Below are 19,394 nucleotides of genomic sequence, written 5' to 3'. Positions count from 1 at the left end.
GCGATCTGATTGCTCCTGTCACGTCTTCTGCTGTGATTTCCATCTCCAGTGCCTCTCTCTGTTCGCTGGATATTTTGGGGAGGCCTATCTCTTCCAGTGTTTCTTTAATTTAATCTCTGTCTATTTGTGTGTCATAGGAGTACAATTTGGAGTAGAATTTGGCAAACGCTTCATTAATTCCTAGTTGTGTCTTGTGACGTATCCCGTTTTTGTCCAGTATGTCCATTGGGAGGTGCCTGGGGCGTTCACGCTTTCACAGCCAGGCCAGCAGTCTGCCGGGTTTGTCGGACTCCTTGTGAGACCTGGTAGCGTATGTTGCGAAGTCAAACTTCTCTAATCTGTCCCAGGAAGATTGGCATTTCTCGCGGGCTTCCTTCAGCTTCCTTTCGACCTCTGGAGTAATGCTTGAGGTGGATTCTAGACGAGAGATCTCTTCTTCTTGTGCTTCGAGTTCAGTCCTCAATTGTCTGTGAGTACCACCAGCTTTTGATATTATTTCACCTTTAGCCACCACCTTCATGGCTTCCCACAATGTGCTCCAGGTAGATATTGAGCCTTTATTAATGTCGATGTATTCTTCTAGTTTTTCAGCGAGGTCCTCTCTGAACTCAGGGTCGGCGAGGGCGACAGTAAACATCCTCCACATGGGGATTTGTGGTCTAGGCCCCTGTACTTGCCATTGCATAATCAGTGGGGAGTGGTCAGAGATTGATCTTCCTAAATATGCCGTAGTTTCTGCCAATGGTATTTGTTCTCTGTCGATTAACAGATAATCGATTCTTGTGTGGTCCTTGTGCGGGGCTGAATAATAGGAATAGATCTTTTCAATGGGATGCTGTTCCCTCCAAATATCCACCAAGTTGAGTTGTTCCAGCGTTTCTGTCAGAGCGCATGTTGCAGGGTTACTTGGATGGGGGGGGTGGTACTGACCTGTCCATAGAGCCATCAATGACACAGTTGAAGTCCCCCCCCCATATAAAGGTTCTATTTCGGTGGTGTGCCATTGTGAGCATATTGCTCTGAGATGTGATGGTATTCCACGTTGCGGGAAGTACGAATTGACTAAGCAAATTGGAGTCTGCTCGATAGTGCCCCACATTATTACATACCTTCCTTCTTTATCGGACTCGAATCCTTGCAATTGGAAGGGTACATTCGGGTTCACCCATGTGAACACTCCCCTTGAGTATTTAGAGTAGGGGGATCCTCTCCCGGTCCCAGCCCATCGGTCTGTTAATTTGGACATAGTGTCTTCCGTAAAATGCGTCTCTTGCAGCTTCGCAACCGTAACATTTTTCCTGTGGAGATAAGACTGTATTCGGTTCCGTCTCAGGTATGAGCTCATCCCTCTCACATTCCACGTCATCACTTTGAGTTGTGATGCCATCGGATCAATATTTCGAGCCCGGCTGGCAGCTACTCATCTCGAGCCTGGAGTATTGCCAATCTGAAGTTATGAGACTGCAGACGTGAGTAGCCGGGTTCTTCGCCTCCAGAGTTGTAGCATGCACCCATCCTGTGCTTCTTCGGCAGTAGTGGTATGAAGACTGTATAACTAACAAAACTGTTAACAAAACTCGAACTGGTGCGCCCAGCGACTACATCTTCATTGTGGTGCTCGGGTGCTCTCGAGCCGTCTAAACCCATCCGGGTATCGGGCACGAGCTGGGTCGGGCAGGTGGCTGGCCCGACCTGGCTTGTTTGCGGGGGATAGGGCTGGTGTCTGGCGGAGAGGCCGAACGAGGGCCGGTTCTATGTAGCTAACTGTTAGTTGGATTACCTTCTGAGATCCGGCTGCTTGTGCTTACTGTGGCCATTTATGGCAGCATGTGTCGTGTGTCGATGGTCTGAGAGCCTCAATCTTCCATCTGGGGAGCATCTTTACCATCTGCAAGGTTGTTATCTTCTAGCCACATGTTGGCGGCCGATGGGTTTTCTAGGAATATGGGACGCCCATTGAAGATGACTTTCAAGCGCGATGGGTAGAGCAGCACTGTTTCCAACCTCTAAAAACCAATCCCGACCGTTTCCCCAAAAGATGTAAACCTTTTACCCCACCCTAAATATATTCGATATAAAGGTTTTCTAGATATAAGTTTAGATATATGTGGGATTTTATATACAATATTCGATATAAACACTGTATACCGTTTCAATACTACGTTCTCCTTTTCAGTGAGTGCCTATGTCCTCCCAAATGGTACCTGGGCTCCTGGTATCAGTTTGATCTGACAGTCGTATTGTCGATGTGGTGGTAATCGATTGGCTTTGATCAGATCGAAAAACATCAGCAAAGTCTTGATATATGCTGGGTAGACCCGGGACGTGGGTTAACGCTATACAAGGGAATGTCTTAGGAGGAGCTTCTTCCTCTTGGTAGGAGACTCGACAGAGAGGGGAACAACCAGCTCCTGTAAAGGTGAGTTTCTGGTGTTTCCAATTGATCCAAGGGTTATGAGACTTTAGCCATGGGATACCCAAAATCACTTGGAAGTGTGGGGCGGCTATGGCGTCAAATTGAATGACTTTGTGATGGCTTTGGGAGCAATTCATGGCTAATGGTATGGTTTGTTGAGTTATGGGTCCTGAAATGAGATCGGATCTGTCTACTGAAGTTATGGGTTTGCACCATTCTTTGTCGGTTAAAGGTATGTTCATTTTCTGTGCAGTTAGGGAGAATTCTCAAAATGTGCTAATTCCTCTCTACCTTAGAGACCCCCAGCTCTTTTGCTTGACTTTGTTTTCTGTGTTTATTTCTTTTGATTATGGAGTTTTAGATAACTCCATAGGCATCAACTTTTCAGGTTTGTTACACAGCACCCTCAGTGCAGTGACACAGGGATGACTTTTAGACTTCCCAAAGGTTTAGGTACTTTCTCTGGGATAAACTACTGTTTCCCAGAGAATGTAAAGTGAAATTGACTTTACTAGTCTTTTCCAAGTTCCTAGACCCAGCGCACACCATCTTACAATGGAGTGCTGGAGGGGTTAGATAGTATCCCCTATGTCTAAACACTCATGTAGCAGTCAAATGCTACCCTTTCCTATTGAAAAGGCTGGTGGCAGTGGTTTTACAACGAACTAGCATGATTTTTCCCGACCGCGAACACCGGTAGGTAAAATTCACGGGAGCCATGTTTTGCAAGATGGCGCCTTAAGCCCCTTTGTTTAAACAGGTCCCGTTTTTTTTTCGCCATTTCTTTTTATAAAGGTCCTTCTAGTGTTTGTCTCTGCACGCCAAACCAGGTTTGGTCCCTTTGTTTGTTTGCCTTTGGCGAGCTTCAGGAAGTGAGGGAAAAGGCCGAAACGCCCTGTGCTTAGTCTCCTAGGAGACCCAAATGCACTCTGGCGTGATTGGCTGGCTGACTGTCTGGCAAGGACAGCCACCCTACTGGGTTAGTGACAGCTAGGCTGGAATGAAAAAGAGGAAACTGTTTAAAAGGTGAGTCTCGTGGACTGGAAGGCAGAGTCGACCACTGGAACGAAAGAACCAAAGACGAGCTGGAAGCGGACGGCTGCTGCAACCACTGGACCGTTGGTTTGCCCAGTGAAGCCCTGCTGCAGGTCTGAATTGCCAAACTCCATTCGACAGAGAAGCTCCTTCAAGGACGGCTTCTTCCTTTGAATTGGTGGGACCAATCAACTCATAAGACACCTGGATACCATTCTGAAGGCTGGTTAAGTTTAACCAGGGAGAGGGACACCGGTTTGTGTTCTTTAATCTACAGCTACTGGAACTGAAGTGACTTCATTTTGTTTGCTTTCTTCAACGATCTTGTGCACTGCAGGAGTCCCCTGACGTCCTCCCTCTTGTACCCATGACTGAGGCTCAGGAACAGCGAGATCTGCAGGAACTGGCAGGAACCACGACTTCAGCAACATTTGTTTACTTCATACAAAGGTACTGTGCCAACCCGATTGAGAGGACGCCACTCTCGCAGTGAAAGTTTGTGAAACTTTCCCAACTCGCAGGCCTAATCAGCTTGTGACCCCACAAATGAATCTTTTTCACCTAAACTACTTCTGAGAACTTTTGCAAAGACTTTACCGTTTAATACTAGAACTGCTCTTTCCTATCCAGAACACTAGCCCATTGACTTCGGCCTGGCCTATTGACTTGAATTGAACTATTCTGGTGAACTAAAACTATTTGCACTGCCTAGAAAGTATATGTAATCTATTCTACTTACTTGTGTCCTGTTTGCTCATTGCTAAGTAATTACTGCCATTTTGCTCCCTTTTCAGGGGAGCTCAAACTGTCTCAAAAACTAGAGTTTTGTATTGAAGTGTATTGGTCTATAATATTAAGTGGTCTTCTTCTAGTGAAATGTTTTATAAAAGATTGTGTAATAAATTAATAAGTGTTTTACCAAGAAACCTCGAGTATAAGGGTCTACTTGAACCACTGTGATTGAAAGTCCCCTGTGTAACTACTTGTACTGCTCACATTCACTCTTGAGATAAGCCTCGCTGCTCAGCTCGCTACCAACAAACTGTGTGGTACAGACTTATCCCAAAGGTTGGTCTTGCTTACACCTGTAGTCCTAATTGTGTGTGGTGGTCCCAGAGGGTACTGCATGCAATTCTGCGTAACGGGAAGCATCAACGAAGTTTCCTGCGGATCCACTGTCAATTATAGCCATTGCATCTGTTAGTTCCTGAGTGGCTCCTTGAAGGTTAACCGGCATTATTAAGTGGTGTATTGGGCAAACCAGATTGGTCGATGTTGTGGCCTGTGGAGAGACTGGTTTATTGCTTGCCATTATCCCTCCTTTTATGGACGAGCATTGCCGTTTTCACTCTTGGGTATAGGCCTTTTTGGGCAGGTCCTCACTGGATGGCCATGACTTCCGCAATTAAAACACAAGTTGCCTCTTCTTCACCTCTCTCGTTCTTCGGGGGTAACTGGTCCTTGTGTACTACCGAGTTCCATGGGTTCTCCCTCTGCCACTGGAGGAGGGTTCTCTCTGTCCAACGGAACAGGTGTTCTTCTCCATTCCAAACGCTTGCGCTCTCCCTTGCGATGATCAACTGCCTACCTTAAACTTAAACCATCCAAGACTGAATTTGTCCTCATTGGTGCCCCAGCTAAACAATAACTTGTCCAAAAATGGCTCAATGACATGCACCAATGCAGGATTTCATCTGTAACTGTTGGGGTCAAAACAAGTTCCTCTTGATCAGAAGCTAAATAAAAGAGGGGGGAATAATGGGAGGTAAAAAGAAGGAAGCCATTACACTTCCAAACCATGCCTGGATATACAGCAGCCACGCTACCCAGGAAGAGGCAGTCCAACCTTATCCAACCTGCACAAGCTACTCTGGAAATGGATAAGTCAGAGCTGTACCTAACAGAGGACAGGCTAATGGAAGAGAGGATACCTGCAGGTAAAGCACCTCATTAACTAAATGGACCCGTGGCAGGGATGTGGCATATTATTATGTGCCTGAAAAGACCTTGAACAGGGAGGGAAAATATCAATTGAAGTGATTGCTGGCCAAACCTACTTTGAAATGGTGTGAAGCCCATGGTCTGAGAGGGTCCTACTTCGAAAGCGGTTATACCCAAGGTTTAGGGTAGACTACTGGACTTGTGGTATACTGTTTTACTGAGGCCAGTATTTGAAAATATTAATAATCGTGGGGTAAGGGATTTAACATCTTCCGTTTTTCCTGTGTTGGTTGTGTTCATGGAGTGAGTGCAGGTGACCCTGTCAGAGCGGTCCACTGTCCTATGCAAATTCACCTGCAAGTTCTGAGCGTTTCATTTGTCTGTGAGCGATGTTGTATAGGATTTTGTGAAGGGCCCATGATGTGTGAGCAGGTCCCGGCATGGAATAATGCTTTGTCATTCAGTGCATGTAATGTGTTTCAGTGACGACTTGGAGCACTGATCTCTCTAAGGGACAGTGTTGCAAGTATAGTGCTTTGAGAAAATGAGGGAAGGCTTCGGATTAGGGTTCCAGGAATGTTGGTAATGGGTGGGTGGCTGACGATGCTTGAACCAGAGTACTTCTTCAATGTTTATTAAAGGGCCAGCATCATAGTGTCTATGGGGGCTAAGTGAGAGTGATCAGGGTATCTTTCCCACTCACCCCAGGACCCAGCGTCCACTAGTCCGGGAAGGTACTCAGCTCCCTTGGTCACTCCACTAGAAGTCCCCAGAATCAAGCAGGAAACTTTGTCACAGGCCCCTTTGGTAATCATCATACATTTCTTAGCAGAACATGGAAAACAGAAACGCCTACAGGACCATTGGAATTTATAGGTCGGCCATCTTGGCGGGCATGTGGATGGTGACGAATCGCCTGTGGGGGAACATTTCTCAAATGGGGTGTGATATCTGAGGCCTCCAGGGTCCAAGTACGCATCTCTGTAGGATGTGAATGCAGACCTCTGACTTCCTGTTCTTTGAACTAGAAGGCCTTATTCTTTGGGTTGGCTATTCTTAGACATAGCCCCTCCCCCCCTGCAGGAGAGTGTTAGACGTAAGGATGATTGATTTGTTACAGAGAGTTTTTTCACCAGCTGAAATTACTTTTACCAATTCCTGCCATACTAACACAGGCATCAGATAAATGGCATGCCTGGCTTTGCTGGCAAATCTGTGGATTTGTGTTGTTCATTGTTTGAAGTAGTATGAGGAAGGTACCTGCTCTCTTACGGCGAATGACTCTGCTTAGCTTCTTCTCACTCTCCAGCGCCTTTCAGTGCAGTTTCTACTCCCATGCTTACAGGGTGGATAAGGTGGGTCAGTGAACAAGCCGGCATAAACGTTTCCAGGTTTGGTGCCCAATTGAACGAAGGGGGCTTTGGCTTTCAAGTACTTTAGCCCAATAGCTAGACACAAAAACTACAGAGAGTGGCGGATTGGTCGGTTGACTCTGTTTTAAAGCTAAGGTGGTAGCTACGTTAGTGGTGAATAAAAGTAAAATACCTGCCTCCGTATCCTGCCATAGTATTAGAATCCCCATTACTTGATAGTAATGTGAATTCTTCATAGTAAGAGGCGGTTCTAATACAATTAATGACACAGAGGCAAGAATTATCGCTCGCCCCATCCCATTTTACTTGCTGCTCTGTGATTGTCATACTGTTGCCTCCCCGGGCACATGGTTGTTTTTATTTTCAGGTTTTGGTGAGCTGAATGGATTTTTGGGTGAGGCATACTGCTAGGGAAAGGGTTGGGCTGGCTGCTACCCCTATGTCCCTCTCAGAGAGTGGAAGGGGTAGAATACTGCAGGCTCGCTATTGCCTCAGAGACATAGAATCAGCATGTTCCTTGTAAAGAAAAAGCCACTTTTCATACAGACAATTGGCTCCAACTCCTATTATTTAAAGTTGTGGACGAGGGCCACAGAGAAACAATCAGCTATCAGGGTATGATGAATGGCCCAGCGTGCATAAGAGAATCCCAACTATTATACTGATTACAGACAAGCATGTTATCTTCGCAAGTGTTTTTTAAACACTATCTGCATAAATAAAAGGGTTTGCGGGCCTGCGAAGCAAATGGCTCAACTGAAGACACAGCCTGGTGGCAAGGGTCAGCTTGCTTTCTGTCTGCTCGGCAACCCAACTCCTCTTTTGGGGAAAACACAAGTCAATGGGGAGCAATGCAAATCAGCGAGCCCAAACTCTGGCGATTCCACACTGGTACTGACGTGATAAACCCTCTAAGCCAACCACGGGAGGCAATTTAGACCAACTTCAATCATACCAGAACAAAATGTCTATCAATAAAAATGTAACAAGCCAATTGACACAACCAATCACAGGATCCGACATAGCACGCTCAGGGAGGAAACAAATCCCAGGCTAGCTTGTATAAACACTGATCAGCCCAGAAACTATACAAGAAACTGGAAAGCGCCCAGAAGGCACAAATACTACGATAAAGCAGACAGGCTAAACCCGGCTCCCTGGATACACAAGGATTGGCCCACATGGGAAGCCTAGTTTAGCTTGCTAAGGCTAGTCTAGTAGAAACTCTTATAATCCATGGGCAGAAGCTGCATCTGCAACGTGGCACCCAGGACCAGGTTACCATACAGAGAGACATAAGACGAAGAAGAAGAAGCTCTGCAAGAGGGTAAGAATATCTAATGCCGAAAGGAAACCTGAGTCTGGGAGATACTTAAAGTGAATCCTAAGAAACCCAAGGTCTGCTAGAGACCTAAGGGTCAACGCTTTGAAACCCCATGGTCTGGGAGGGACTGACAAGTGAATGCTATTCAGCTGAAGTGAAGTCTGAAACATGGGGAAAGATCTTGAGAGATGTTATGAAACAAGGAATATCAAAGAACATTTCTGTTTTGTTATGTTAGATTAGTGTTGGATATTTCAGATTAAGATTTGTGAATTCTTTTGTTGGACCCTTCTTGGAAAATCTTGTGTGGTGATTTAGTGTAGTCAGGAGGCTTCTTTTGGCCACATCCTTGGGCACTGTTTTGTAGAATAGGGTGCCCCTGGAGGGACAAGGCACCTTAAGATTAGGTAAAGAACCTTTGATTTGGACACCTTCAGAAAACCCCTATGTTGTGTTGTCCCATCCCTGAAACTGTTTGCACTAGGAACGTCATTATTAGTTTTAGATATTTCCCTAGCTCCTATAGGCGCTTGGTTGAACTCCTTCCCTAACAGTTTACTAAATATAACTTTCTTTTTAAACCACATTTATCTGATAACTCGTGTCATTACTTGGCCTTATCACAAGGTTCAGAGTAGAAGTCTTCCAGTTGGATGGCAATGATTGGGAGCATACCAGGGTCTCCCGTTCTTCTCGTCCCATTGAAGATTACGTGGTCCATGTTGGATCACAAGGTCTTCGGTTTGCTGGACGGAGCTTTTTTTACAAGACCGAGCGTTTGCATCGGAGAAAGAGAAAGCAGTCATGTTGCTGTAACACCCGATCTGGCGGGCCGGATCTGGTGGGATCGGCCCGGGGCCCGAGTTCAAAGCCTGAGCAAAGCAAGGATATTTAAAGAGGGCCCCAGGCCGATAACACCCCATCTGGTGGGTTGGATTAGTTGTTAACGCCTTTAGCACCCCGGGTTACCAAAGCGGCAACCCGGGGTGCTAAAAAATAAAATGTCTCCTTCCTACAACAGGACGCATGCAGCATCCCGTTGTACGAGGGAAAATCCTTTAGCAACATGGCTACCATGGAAAGGGAAGTGGGGCTCCGTATGGAGTCGCTCTTCCCTTTCCATGGCGGCCGTTCTGAGCATAGAGGAAGGTGCAGCTGGGGCGGCAAGTGCCGCTGCAGCCGCAATAAGGTAAGTTTGGTGGCGGGAGGATTAAAAATAGAAAAAGGGGTAAGGGTGGGGGGAAGATGGCAGTGCGGGCCGCCGGCTGCTAGATGGTTTGGAACGCGGGCTTAGACTGGCGTGTCAAGCAAGCGTTCCTAGTAACCTGATTGGCTGGCTCCCCCCTGCCGAGTGCTAACGATAGGATGTGAGGGTCTCAGAGATTAATGACTTCCAATTGGTTGAGAAAGCCAATACATTTAAATAAGCAATAGATGGATCTCAGGGATGCTGGGAAATGTAGTTTACATTTAAACAGGTTTGTTTGCTGTTGAAATAAAAGTAAAGCAAGTGAACAATTATACTTGCCTCCATGTCTTCTTACAGAATTGGAACTCCCTCATAATTCAAGTAATGGGAATGAATTGTCTAATTGTGGTTGTTGGGTTTCTAATGTAGGCAGCCTCTACTAATCATAAAGGGAAGCTATTGTCTTCACTATGCCTCTGCTGGCAAAGGCCTTTTAAAACCTGCCTTTGTCACTGTCCTAGTGTTCCTTAAAAAGGTAACTTTTTCACTGTCTTTTTAAAACCCATACCTGTATGAGCATTTTGAATTGTCTACCTTTATCTTCAGGCAACCCTCTTCTTTATCACTCATCCTCTATATTCTTTGCCAGTGACAGCGTGAAAATAAAGGCCTATCATTTGTTTGTTTTCAGGCAGCTGCTTTAAAAAATGGAACAGATGCCTTTCAAGCATGGAAGGATCCTCCTCCGCCTGTATACATGCAGTTCTACTTTTTCAATGTCACGAATCCAATGGAAGTGCTGGATGGAGAGACACCTGTAGTGGAGGAAAAGGGGCCCTATACCTACAGGTAAGTGACCCCTGTACAGGCTTTCTTACATAAAAATGCAGCCCCATTTTACAATGACGTTAAAGAACAAGTTGAAAAAAGATTTTGCTTCGTTCTGGCTAGTGAGTGGAAAAAGGTCCAAAAACCAGAACCTCAACTAGGTGTTTTGAGAAGCTTTCAGAGGGTGTTCAATCATAATTTTGAAATGAATTAGCAAGAATCTTGTGAGGCAGCTCTTATGCCTCACAAGATTCTGCCGACAGTGTTGCAAACACTGGTCACTATACTTGTGTTATGACCAGAATTCAAAGACTGCCCATAAGTCTTATCTTGTAATGTGTTTCCGCTGTTGGCAGTGGGCAAGGGGTGTCTATGAAATGTACTGAATACAACATATGTGGAAGGGGTACATATGGTTAAAATGCAGACCCTTAAAACACAGTGATAGTTAAACATGCAGCCTTATCTTGGCACGCATTGTTGAATAACACACACATGATGTGACGCAGGACATCAGCAATGATTTTTGTATAATTGAAATATATCGTCATCTTGAATGCCAAAGTTCGGGTTAGGCAAAGACAGAATATTTACATTGTTCCCAAGAAGTCCAGCAGGGTGGCAGTTTGCCCCTTTTTAATCTCTTTGTAAACTGATTGTGCCAAGATTTGCATGAACTCCCAACAGACGTGCTGTAGTCTGAGAAGATGATTATCAGGATTATCAGGATTATATGCTAATAGGGTAATAACGTGAATTCTGCAGGCCCTTGGGTAATAAAGTGGTGATATTAGCGTGAATTATGCAGGCCCTTTAGAGGCTAGTAATAAGGAAAGTTGATTTAATGGCCCACTATGATCTTAGGTTGAATAGCAGCAAGCCTGTCATGTTTTATTTGGGTGCACCACCAAGGAATCGCAGACTGATTTAAATGGAAGAGAAAACATTATAAGGGTAACTGTGTTTTGTTATTTGGGAGTCACATTCTCTGCTAGTTTTACTTGGATTATTCACACACAAAAAATGCCATACAACTCTTTTAAATGATGCTTTATCCCACAACGAAGAAGACACAGGTTCCCTCTTAATTCATAGCTATGGGGCAACGTCCTCGCCTTGGAAGCAAGACAACACGGAGCATCACAGGTTCGATCCCCGGGTTCGTGCTTAGAAACCTCCTGGGTATTAAGCGTGTTATGAATAACCAATTACAATTACAATAACCCACTGTACGCATTTAGAAGTCAAAACTGACATCAGTCACATCTAATAACACTGAGGTAGTAAAATATTTGGAACGAGAGGCCATTCAAATCACAGAAAACAACCTTCACCGTCCAATCTTGGTCGTCCCACAAAGTTCCCCAAGTTTCCTGTTGTGCCTAGGAACAAGCATATACTTTACTTGTCATGACCTACAGAACGCGCCCCTTTTGGACTTCCTGGTCCTTGTCTCAACGGGGCTTACACTCCCTGGTACTCCCAACATGGCCGTCCAGCGTGAAACACCTTCCTCGCTCTACACGTTGGACGTAGCGTGTTCTATTAATAGACCACTTCCCCACGGCTCTGCACGTCTCAATGCTATTACGAAGTAGCGACCAGACGTGTGCTCCGTAGCGCACTGTATTGTTTCCCTGATTCTGTCCCTACTAACTCCATTCCTAGTCCCTCTCCTTTCTTTCTTACTTCCTGGACTCGTGTGCTGTGTAGTGCACTTTCTTAATTTCCCAGATTCCTGGATCATTGCATCCCGGAACTTTGAACGCACGCTGGAGTCGGAAGAGACTCGTGCAGCCTTATTCAAGACCCGATACGTCCGTAAGAAGGCACCGACCAAGAAATCCAGCAAAGATCGGACTCGGGTGAGAAGGGGGGCACTCCTTGACATTACTGCAGAATCGCAGATAGTATAAAGCTGTATCCACTTTTATGCTGAGTACACTGCTCAAAAATCCAAATCATACTACGTCCCAACTATTATATTAAGATTTCAGAACATAAAGATTTCCATGAAGAGTAAATGACAGGCACCTGGTGTTCAAGTCGCCACACAAAATTATGTTGCACAAGTCATATTTTATGTGTACGCCGTATATCAGTGAGGTCACAAGGTCGAGAAAGCCTTTGGTCAACGTTGCCCTCGGGCTCCAGTATAAGTTTGTAAATGCCAGAGGTGATTCCTGTACCTCTTGATGATCTGACTGGTGGGGACCACCCCACTATGGTCACCTGAGCAAAAAGATTGTCAAGTCCCACCTCGATTAATTTGAGATCACTCTCTAACTTAATTGCAGTCAAAAGGCCGGATTGTGGTCTTCCTTTAAGGCCCTTTCTGGAAGGGCTGAGAATTACGGTAAATCCGTCCAAGCATGGTTTCGTCTGTAGCCAAGTTTCCTGGAGACACACTAAGTCAAAGCACCTAAATTTACATCGCTATTGGCGGTATGGTTTTTGAAAACTCTTGTGTTCCACGATGCCAACCTTGGGTGTGGAAGATATCCTCTCTTCGGCAGCTATGGTCTAATGTTGTGAGCCAACGCCCCCGAGAGCCAGAACCAGGAGGTATTGGCCGAAGCTCTGGGCTTTTTCTCTTGTGGCATCTCAGTCTTTCTTGTAAGGGCGCTGTTGTTGTCAGCGTGTATTGTGATACTTAAGTTGGTTCTACCTGGACCATAAGAAGCTCCCTTTTGCTCTGATGTAACTTGCCCTATTCCCCTTTTTCTTTGGTTTCCCAGTTCAAACCTTCCAGATGGTTCTTCATTTGCCTTCCAAAGTTGCTCACTTTGGTGTAGGCTGTGCCTCACCTCCTTCATACCGTTCACAGGCGAGATGACTTCTGCAAGATCTTTCACAGCTGTAATGTCAAAGTCCAACATTTGATTTCTGCTGCTTCCAGCAGCTTACCTTTCACTATGGGAGAGGTTGTGTGGAGATGAACGCTCTCTGTGAGTGATTCATCCACAAATTAGATAAACCGAAGGTTGTCTGAGGTGATTTGGCGAAGGTATGGAATGCATTGAAGTAAGTCCATTACGCCTTTGCGGGTCAATATCAAGTCAACCTCCCTATCCACTACTCTCTCGAGTTTCACAGAGCTGATGCTTTTCTCGCCCTGTTGTTGGATTTCCGTCCACTTCGAGGTGCTCCTGAACTCTGATGCTTTCCTCTTTAGGTGCGGGCCATTGGGGTTTATAGACAAGGTTTGGGCCTCCAATCCGGGATCTGGCTTTTGTCAGACTTGGCCAACTGGTTAGGATGCTCTGGTGCTGCTTTGGCCTGTCTTGGGCCCAACTCCGTTTCCACTTTCTCAGAGCTGAAATGGATGGACCTTAAATCCTTATTGGTGAACTGGTTGTTACCTCTAGTCTGCCCTGTACAATGGTAGTTTTTCTCAGCTCTAAGTCTTCTTTCTTCCAGTGTCATGAACTTTGGGGAGCATTCAGCCCCCCGTTGAACGTCTCAATTCTCACATGCGAGACCTGGTGCGGGGCTTGTCTAGCCGCTGTTCAGTCCTGGTGAAGACTCTCTTTCAAGCTCAGACTCAGTGATAGAATACACTGATAGGTTCATAAGCTCCTGAGAAGTAAAGGCTTCGTCTTCCACCTGATCCTCGCCTGTTGAATCATCTGGATCGTCTACGATCAACAGAGGGTGCGTTGATTTCACCCCTTTTGCAACGGCTTCTTGAGCATGCAGATCTTGAGAGGAACCTGGAGAGACTAAAAGTTCGCTCGTATTTCCGAGAATCTGTAGATTTCACAACACGATAACATTTCTGCTCTGGTTGGCTTGTCAACAGTTGTTCCTTGGAGTTCTTCTTCTTCTTTCTTTTTTGGCCAGAAATTGGGAATTCCCTATTTAGGTTGGTGTCTTTTGACTTAATTGATGGTTGGGTGGCGACATCCAGTTTTTGTTTTAACACATCGCCAGTTGGTGAAGTCGCTGACTGCCAGGCTTCGGCATTCGCATATTTTCGTAGGTCGGCTTTTAAAGTTGACAGTGGGACCTTTTCTTGCGAGTCCTGCTCATACAAGGAAGAGCCCGAGTGTTTGGTTTTCCTGATCTCGTGTAGCCGACTTCACCTTCCCATCAAAGGTTGGTGCGGCGTCCGGTTGACCTTTTGATATTGTTGCTTCTGAATTCCGTAGCTCTGCTGCTGTTATAAAGCCCTCCACAAATAGATGTTTGGAGTGGACCATGGCCAACACTGTAGTTTGATTCTACACGGTGCCATTTAAGGCCTTGTATAACTTGGTGAACAGAGCCAAAGCGATGGTTATTGATGACATAATAGTTAGTAGATCTGGCTTCCCTGGATGACCTAAAAGACATGCCGAAGAGGATCTATCTCTTTTGATGGCTTTGCCACTTGCCGAGGGCTCCGTGAAGGAATCTGAGCTGGAAGAGGAGTACCAGGAATCCTGCAAATATTGGGCCAGAACGATTTTTTTTTTTTAACTGTTATCCATGGTCTGTAGAGAGGATCCTGATAACTTGGTTGTTTTCTGGGCAGGCTCTTTGCTTCCACTTTCCCTGCTGCTTCCTTTCCCCTGACCTTTCTTTCCACTACCAGTGGATAGTCTGGTCAGGGCTTGTTGAACTTTTCGAACCATGCCTGTTGCTAGTTTGGCCCGTAGCTGACACAATGAAGTGGTTCCTACTTGTGCTAGCCTTGGCTCGACCCCCCTCTGATCACAGGGCCTGAGGCTGTAGATTCAGTCGACTCCAGATATTTGTCCCATTGCAGGGACCTCTGAATTACATGGACCTCAGGTTGATTTCGTGAAGACAGGTCCATCCCCATGGAGTTACTACTTCCTGATGTGGCCCTGCAGGCCCAGCCCCACGCAGGACACCTCGCTCTTCCATTCGCTTAGCAAACTTTGGAGTGGGAGTGAGGCTGTCCTCTGCACCTTCCAACATCTCTGCATCTGATAATTCACCTGTTAGGTCGTGAAAGTTGGTCTGTGTTGTTTTCAACTTAGGGTGGAAGAACGCCATTAATTTAGTGCTGGCAGCGCCTCTCCTCTCTGGGCCCGTTTTATTTGATCTTTGAGTAGTTGATGACGCCCCTGTGATAAGTACTGTCTTTACAAGGACGTCTGATGCCAGAGCAATTTTACTAAGACCATCAGCCACGCACCACTGAACTGCCTTGGACACTTGCGAAGTTGCTTCTAGTATGTCATGTTGAACCTCTGGTTCATGAAGTTGGTTGTCACTCAGACCAATGGAGTCCCAGACAGATTCACAAAGCGAGTTTCCCAAGCCCACGGCATCCAATGTTACTGAGGGCACTGGGCTCGTCAATTACAGTGGTAGTGGGGGGGTTCTTCCTTGGAGATGACACTTTAGCGAAGTCCTGCCCTAAAGGGGCAACTGTTAAATGATCACTGTTATGTACCTGAGCAAGGACTTGTTTCCACCGTACACCAGGGTGCGCTTGAGCCATGTCTGATATGTCCTGGGTACCTGTGTAGATCCATAGATTTTAGGCAGTCTGGATTCACCAAGGAAAATCCGAAGACTTTTGCCAGAAACTCCTTATTCACGTTACAGACACCTTGGATTAGGTCTGATGTGGGAAATGGAAGTCGCAAAGACAATGACAGATGTGTTGTTGACACCGGGGGTCACAGTTGAAGTCATTAAGAGCCTTTGTGTCCCCATCTCTTGTGGTTTTCCCCCGACCGCAGGCAATTATCGCTCCTCAGCTTCAAAACTGCTAAGGCTTTGCTCGAGGGTGAAGCCACGGAAGCCGTGGGTACCCCCGGAGATAGATATACGCTACATGTCTCTGGAGCTTTTGACTGGACATCTGGCGGGGTGGGGGGGGGCAGTAACTTCGGCGTGCTCTGGTTATCATCGGCAGCATCAGTGGTTTGTAGCTGTGGGGGAGATGTAAGGCATTCGGACTTTGAGAGAGTGTTTACATTAAACTGTTGAGGGCAGTCGGGCACGCACACGTGAGAAGGTGTCAATGAAATGTTAATGACTGCTGACTTCACATTTCGCTTACTGGCAACTAGCGACTTCGTCCTTGCAGCTGGGAGTAGCGTCGCACAGCTGGAATCTCTGATCCCCCTCGCCTTAGTACTTTGAAGGCTCAGACCTTCCTTCACCCCAGACGCCTTCTCCCCCTCCTTCCTTCCGTCGGACTGAGGAGTGACAAAGTACACGAGGTAGAGGAGGCGTCTTTCTCTTATAGAGGCACCGGCGACTGAACTTGTCGCTGAAGTCAGCGCTTGCGCTCCGCACCACAGGAAGGTTTTTATAATCCTTAAAACAGCAGTAGTACACGCAGAAATCTCCTTTTCTCGAACAAATGCACTTTTTAAGTTTGTAGATATTTGTCTTCTGAACGTAAGATTCGTCAGAATCAAAGGCAAGTCACTTACCCACAAGATGACAAGAGCTTAGGTTTCTTCTTAGTCAGATATATTATAAGGAAATCACTTTGCCGAGGCTTGTTAAATCCCACGTTTTAAACATGAACTCTTCGCTATCTGCATCATAAATTGTATTTATTATATACTAACTGCTATGCAGCCTGTGAGGTCTTTCCTACATACCCTCTTGCAGAGCCGCATTTACTCGTGCCTCCGATCATAAAACCTCACCCAGGCAAGATTAGAATCCTGTGTTTCCTAACGCTGCATTTGCTGCAAGACACACACCTCCTTATCCATTGTGACACACAGCTTCAGGATAAAAGTATGCTCAGTAAAATGAATATCTCTCGCAAAGAATAAAGCGCCACATAAGTACATTTAAGGCAGGTGGTAAAACTATAAGTTACTTTATTTGTTTAATTCCGTTTTGTGCTTGCAAAATATCAAAGGCCTGCAGACCAACTTTTGTGGGGTGAGATGGGTGCAAGAACAAAGGCAATCATTTAAACATGGAACCAAAGGGAGCAGTCAACAACGCTCGCCATTACCCATTTGAAAGACTTCCAATGGCGTCTACCCTCTATTTTGAGATTGCAGACCTTGCTGTGTTGATGAATTAAATAATGCACTTTTTAAGATTGAAGATGTTTTGTCTTCCAAATGTAGGATTGTAACCCAGATTGTCAGAACCAAAGACAAGTACCATAAGCACAAGACCATATGAAGATCTTGGGATGGTTTTCAATTACATTTATTATAAGGAAATCACTTTGCTGGACATGTTAGATCCTAAGTTTTAAACATTAACAACTCTTCACCATCTGGATTGTAATCTGGAATTATTATATACTAATTGCTATGCAACCTGTAAGGTTTTTCCTACATAGCCTCTCCGAGAGCCGCAATAATAGCCACTCCATAAAACTCACACAGGCAAGATTAGAACGCTGTATTCCTTGGCTTAAAGCTGCATTTGATTTAATGTCACAGACCTTAACCATTGTGCCACACAGTTTCTGTATAAACATATGCTCAGTAATACTTACATGAAGGAACACTGATGCAGCGTGCAAAGGGCTTCTGTGGGTTAACAAATAGCAAACAAAAAGCCTTCCCTTTCACTCACGATGTCCACTCAAAATGGCTATGTTGTTGAAACAAGCACACACTTCAAATCCAATTAAATGTTGCTTACATCACTAACACGTGCCACGTACAATAAGGGACTGCTTACATCACATTACTTACAGAAAGGAACTCCCCATTCACAAAAAATACTAGACTGACACTCTAAGCAAGTAAATGGCCATTTTCAGTGACAACATAGGCACACTGGTTTTCAATGATAAGTTTTCTTATAATTGTATTAAAATAAAAAATAAGCCTTGTGTTACTGAAAAGCACCTGTTCATATATGTTAGGCAAAAATAACAGGTAGGGTACCTTTTTAAAATTATTAACATAGGTGGCTGTCATCTTGGAATAAAAAATGGCTGCCAAATTTGATTCCCAATACAAATGCAAGGAAAGAGTGCAAAAGGGGTGTATTTTTTGTCAGGGATGGGTGGGAATGGGCGGCAATTGACATAGGTTTAAACCCCAGATGGGTGTTGTATGGGTGGACACATAACCAAACAACCCCTACAGGGTATGTATCCACCCTCATATGTCATCTCGATTAGGAAGCCCTCATTCTCATCTAGCGCTCAGTACCATGACATTAGCTTTGGCTTAAAAGGTAGTGCTTTCAGTGCAACCTGATAAGCCAGAACTAAACCGTGAAGAAGATCCTGAAGAGATCTGTGGTGGAGGGAATCCTGGCAATCCTGAGAAAAACGGTACGGGAGACTCTTAGGTTCATACTGACACTACAACTCAATCTCCTTGGAGAGAAGATGGGCCCCTTTTAATTCCCAACTCAAGATGAGACTCACTTACTGCTCCCTCCATTTGGTGTTCTGCCCATCCTGTGTTATCCCTCCAAAAATAAAGTAGTGCAGTTTAACTAGTACTCCAGTCTTGGCCAGGGTAGTGATCTGTCACTCTTGTGACGGTACACACACATATCAAGAATGTGTGGTTAATCTAGACTATTTTGTTCAAAGTGTTAATGCAGCACTAACATGTTTTCTTCTGATATTCCAATTCCAGACACCATAGTGGATATTTCATGTTTGTTGTCTTCACAGATAGAAACATGGATAATGATGATGATCATGTATGTGAAACCATCTCTGATGTCTTAGATAATCTACTTAAGTGTGTAAATGAACCCGAGATTCGAACCTGTGTTGCTCTGTGCCGTTTTGTTTCCAAGACCAGCACACTGCCACTGAGCTATACTACCCATGTCCTCGAAGGAACTGCCATACACACTTGCAGAATGTTTAAGCCTTTGGAGACAGTAACATACCCTGTCAGGTCCTCTTTAGTTGGTTAGAACTTGAGGAACGTGGAGCTACTAGTTTCTAGAATTGTCTTGATATCGCGAGAGCTACTAGCGATTAACATGCAGTCCCGTGCCTGCAGTTCATATGTTCTTTTTGCCTGGTTTATAGTGTTTCTGTAAAATGCACGGACAAGCCTTCTTGGATCTATTGAAGCATCCACATTTTTCATTACATTAACAAGAGGGTGCTTAGCGACTCTACACTTCTTTTCGAATAAGGCGTGCCTTCTTGCGACTGGTCTGAGCAGTTTGTTAGTGGGCAGGATCTTATGAATGATACTGGTAAGAACTGAAAAGGATCCTGTCATACAAGCATCATCCGGGTTGGACAGCAGACTTTATATTCTGTCAGTGGGAGGCCTTGTTTTATCATTCTCGTTCCAGCTAAATCATGGTTTAACATTTCCCTTTTGAGCCTCCTACAACGAAGGCTCGACGGACACA

The 19,394-nt window shown here is 45.2% G+C and overlaps 1 protein-coding gene across 2 annotated transcripts in view; it reads left to right on the top strand.

Annotated features, from left to right (window-relative positions):
- SCARB2 (scavenger receptor class B member 2) overlaps window positions 1-19,394 on the top strand; it is a 1,272,731-nt gene that overhangs the window by 494,675 nt on the left and 758,662 nt on the right. For both annotated transcript variants that reach the window (XM_069626318.1, XM_069626317.1), the window contains one exon: window positions 9,970-10,127. In XM_069626318.1, coding sequence (XP_069482419.1) covers window positions 10,036-10,127 — 92 coding nt within the window. In that variant the 5' untranslated portion in view covers window positions 9,970-10,035. The remainder of the gene's footprint in view (window positions 1-9,969; window positions 10,128-19,394) is intronic.

The sequence above is a fragment of the Ambystoma mexicanum genome, chromosome 6p (genome assembly GCF_040938575.1).
Source record: "Ambystoma mexicanum isolate Mex_15411 chromosome 6p, UKY_AmexF1_1, whole genome shotgun sequence".
NCBI classification, from domain to species: Eukaryota; Metazoa; Chordata; class Amphibia; order Caudata; family Ambystomatidae; genus Ambystoma; species Ambystoma mexicanum.
This window is presented reverse-complemented; position numbering and strand designations above follow the sequence as displayed.